Source organism: Lolium perenne, chromosome 6, assembly GCF_019359855.2.
Source record: "Lolium perenne isolate Kyuss_39 chromosome 6, Kyuss_2.0, whole genome shotgun sequence".
In the NCBI taxonomy this organism is placed as follows: domain Eukaryota; kingdom Viridiplantae; phylum Streptophyta; class Magnoliopsida; order Poales; family Poaceae; genus Lolium; species Lolium perenne.
In genome coordinates, this window is record NC_067249.2 from 73,293,387 (window position 1) to 73,297,603 (window position 4,217).

The 4,217-nt window shown below is 55.3% G+C and overlaps 1 protein-coding gene across 1 annotated transcript; it reads left to right on the top strand.

Moving 5' to 3' along the window:
* The first annotated feature begins 756 nt into the window (after nucleotides 1–756).
* On the top strand, nucleotides 757–2,677 carry LOC127307680 (UDP-glycosyltransferase 73C3-like). Its single transcript, XM_051338432.2, has one exon. The coding sequence runs from the start codon at nucleotides 868–870 to the stop codon at nucleotides 2,398–2,400; it is 1,533 nt and encodes a 510-aa protein (XP_051194392.1). The 5' UTR covers nucleotides 757–867; the 3' UTR covers nucleotides 2,401–2,677.
* The last annotated feature ends 1,540 nt before the right edge of the window (nucleotides 2,678–4,217 follow it).

The window sequence follows — 4,217 nt, forward strand, 5'->3', positions numbered from 1 at the left end:
TAGATGCAGCGTCCTGCCGCTTCAGCTGCCGGCAAACCCGACGCGGCGGCCACCATCCCCCTCGACGCGGCCAGTGCTTCTCCCTGTCTAATCGCTCCAGATGTTGTGGCGTGACGTGTGTCGCCGCCTCGGTTCCTTCCAACTGCCGTGGCGGCCGAATCTCCTCTGATCTCTCTGATCTGGTGGCGAGAAAGTAAGTCACCGAGACGGGGCAAGAGAATTCGCAAGAGGGAAGGCTCGGAGCGGGGTCGTTTCAAACTCACCTGAGCTAGAGCCGGTGGCAGAACGGTGGGAAAAGTACGGCGACCCCGGGCTCCTCCATGCCCGCGATTGATGCGGTACCGACCCGCCGCAACTCTCCACCCAAAAATCGAGGCCCCGAAGAGGAGCGGGCTGCTGGACCTTGCCGTCGGCACACCTCCGCCGCACCGCCGCGCGGTCCGCCTGCTAGCTTCGTGGGGGAGCCGGTGGTCGCTTCTATTGAGAGATTTGCGGCGGAGACGAGACAGCCGTCACGGACGAAGGGGAATGGGGATTTGTCCAACACGTGCACCAACTGTCGGCGCGGGTGGGTTGAGGGAGAGACGTCCGATCGCGATCCCACGTGCGAGACGAGTGAGCACTAGCTAAGACAATACAGTGCCCACGCAAGAATTAGATTTTGGGTTATCAATATTCAAACTTCATGAGTAGAGTGAGACATGAGTGCAAGGAAGTCTATGGGACGGGAAAGAAATGAAAGATACCAAAGTGACGTGGCTATAAATCCATCTCTCCACCGTTTTCCTCGCCTGTCACCCTCTCGGTCTATCAGATTATCATCCGGGTCTTGAACCACTCGTACTGCCTAGTGCTTACACGTCAACAATGGCGCCCACGGAGACGGAGGAATCCATTGTTGCTACCTCAGGGCCGCCGCCTCACTTTGTTCTCGTCCCTCTCGTGGCACAGGGCCACATCATCCCCATGCTTGACCTTGCACGCCTCCTCGCGGAACGCGGCGCGCGAGCGAGCCTCGTCACCACGCCCGTGAACGCCGCGCGGCTGCACGGCGTCGCCGACGACGCGCTGCGCGCCAAGCTGCCGCTAGACATAGTCGGGCTCCCGTTCCCGCCCGCCGACGACGGCCTGCCCCCAGGCTGCGAGAACATCGACCAAGTCAAGGACAATGACCACTTCCTCCCCCTGTACCAGGCCGTCTACAGGCTCGCCGGTCCCCTGGAGTCATACCTACGCGCACTGGCGCGGCCCCCGAGCTGCATCATCTCCGACTGGTGCAACTCATGGACTGCCGGTGTCGCCAGCAGCCTCGGCATCCCACGGCTGTTGTTCCACGGCCCATCGTGCTTCTATTCCCTCTGCGACCTCAACGTCTCCACGCACGGGCTGCGCGAGCGGGCATCCAGCTCTGCCGAGGCCGAAGACCACGAGAGGTACGTCGTGCCAGGCCTGCCGGTGCGCGTGGAGGTGACCAAGGCCACCTGCCTCGGATTCCTAGACGGGCCTGGGTTTGAGGCGTTCCGTAAGGCCGCTCTGGAGGCCATGCGCACGGCCGACGGCGCGGTGGTGAACACGTTCCTGGACCTGGAGGAACAGTTCGTCGCGTGCTACGAGGCGGCCCTCGGCAAGCCCGTGTGGACGCTCGGGCCGTTCTACCTCAACAAAAACCGGGATGCGGCATCCATGGCGTCGCGCGGGCGTAAACCCAGTGTCGACCAGAGCGGGGTCATTGAGTGGCTCGACGCCATGGACCCCGGCTCCGTCATTTTTGTCAGCTTCGGCACCCTCGCGCAGAAGCTTCCCAAGCAGCTATACGAGGTTGGGCACGGCCTCGAGGACTCCGGCAAGCCGTTCTTGTGGGTCGTAAAGGATTCCGAGGTTGCCTCGCCGGAGGCGCAAGAGTGGCTTCAAGCCCTGGAGGCACGCACGGCGGGGCGTGGGCTCGTGGTGCGCGGCTGGGCACCGCAGCTCGCCATCCTCTCGCACCCCGCCGTGGGGGGCTTCGTGACTCACTGCGGGTGGAACTCGCTGCTGGAGTCCATCGCGCACGGCGTGCCGGTCGTGACGTGGCCGCACTTCGCCGACCAGTTCCTGAACGAGCGGCTAGCCGTGGACGTGCTCGGCATCGGCGTGCCCGTCGGCGCGGCTCTACCCGTGATGCTGTTTGGCGATGAGGCCTTGCTGGTGATGCGGGGAGACGTGGCGCGGGCGGTGTCGGAGCTGATGGGCGCAGGAGAGGTGGCCGAGGAGAGGAGGAGGAAGACCAGGGAGTACGGGGAGAGAGCTCACATAGCCATGGAGAAAGGAGGATCGTCGTACGAAAACCTGACGCTGCTGATACAGAGCTTCAGGCGGAGTGGCGGCAGGGTGACCGATATCAATGGATTACAGAAGGAATAGGAGCAAAAGCACTTGCTCAGCAGCTAATTTATTTTTTGCTATGGACTTCGGATCGTGAAATTGTACCGTCGAATACTCATCTTCTATTTTGTTCAGGCTTAACGCTGGGACAGTGAGGTAGAGTACTGTATCAAGTTCATCTTGGTCAGTTTAGAAGTCATCTTGCCTCTTATTGGTTGTCTTTTTCATGATTGACAATCGGTCGGCCGGTTGTTCACATCCTGAGTGAACAGAAGTGCCTGTGTACCCGAACTTAACGCAGATATTTTGGAGATTCCGTGAGCGTGCTCTGACTGCTGATGTTCCTTGTCCGAGTCCCTGTTGCCTTGCGATGCATAGCTTGGCTTGTATGCTTGAGGACAAAAATCTAATCAGGCAGACATACATCATCAGATCGTATATCACGCCACTTTCCGCTAGTTATTTGCGGTTCTTCTTTCTTCTCACCTTCTAGAACAAGATGGTCCAGCAGCGGAGACACCAAATCCACTTTCCAGACGTCGTATGTAAAGTGAGAGAGAACGAAGAAGAACCACCTCTAGTCGGCTGACACGTCAGGGTTCGGAATCTTACTTTATTAATGCTTATCGTAGTATCGATCTAGAAGATATCTATGTGTCGTGTGGGGTTAATTTATGAGAAATCTCTCAGCTTTCTTATGCCACTAAGTGCATCTCAAACTACCCGACCTAAAACAGATACCAAAGACGTGTTTATTCGGCTAGGCTGATTTTCGCGCTTCCTATGTTAGCTCGTTTAGAACTAGGTTTGGGCCACCTTTGCGACGTATATCATATTGGTACTTAATGTTATTATCCTTGTTGCGGATCCAAGAAGGAATGGATGGTCCATTAAGATTCCAGCACGTAACTAAAGCCTAAAAACTATGTAAAATAGGCATGTTAAGTCCATATCAGGTAAACCGATTTATATGTTGTAACCGATCCGAAGGTGTACTCTGAGATCTAGCACTATATAAGGGCCAGGAGAAACCACCGGTAGGGGGATCGAGATTCATAATGCGCAACACCCTGTAACAATCTCGACGACTTTGCCCTTAATCATATTTTTCGTCGGCTAACTAGTTTGGCTGACCGGTCTTCGAAATAACCAACGCTCTCCTTTCCTGAAAACCCCAGTCCATCATCAGTGGGCATTACCAAGGCATTTAGTAGCCTGTGAAGGCTTTTCTAGCCTGGAGAGATAGGTGTGCCCCCTTTTTTTTGGTAGGTTTCCCACAACCTTTTTCTTGCTCAACTGGTGTGAAGAAGCTACTGTTTGGTTGCACACATGAGGTTGCCATAGTAAACTTTCCATTGGAGTGGAGAGGTTACCCACAAACATTGCGTGAGTAGTAACACACTACAACATTCTCTGCGGGTTCCGTTGCAGAAAACAAAAACAAAATTCCTACGACATAATAACATAACCAAGATCTATTCTATGGAGATGCAAAGTAACGGAGGGATTCGGTGTTCATACCATTGAAGACCGAAAGCTCAACGTTCACAATGAACGTGGTTGATGAAGGTGTACATTGAGAGCTAGGTTCTCCTCCTTCTAGAAGTAGGGGAACTCTTGGCACCCGACGTAAGCAAACATTCCATCTCGAGTGTGGCGTGGGAGCGCTCGAAGGTAGTGTAGTTATCGTGAGTTTCTTTGGCCATGCCAGGAAGCTTATGCTTGGAGCTAACCATCATAAGAGCCGAGAGCCTTGTAGGACACCATGCCTCCCCGGATGCGGGTTGATGGCACGGTGACCGTGATGAAGCGCTCTCGGATGCACCACGTCAAAAGAGATGGGATCGAAATAACTT

What these genes read in the sequence shown, in the direction of transcription:
- LOC127307680 (XM_051338432.2), top strand. Translation starts at nt 868, where the DNA reads ATGGCGCCCACGGAGACGGAGGAATCCATTGTTGCTACCTCAGGGCCG.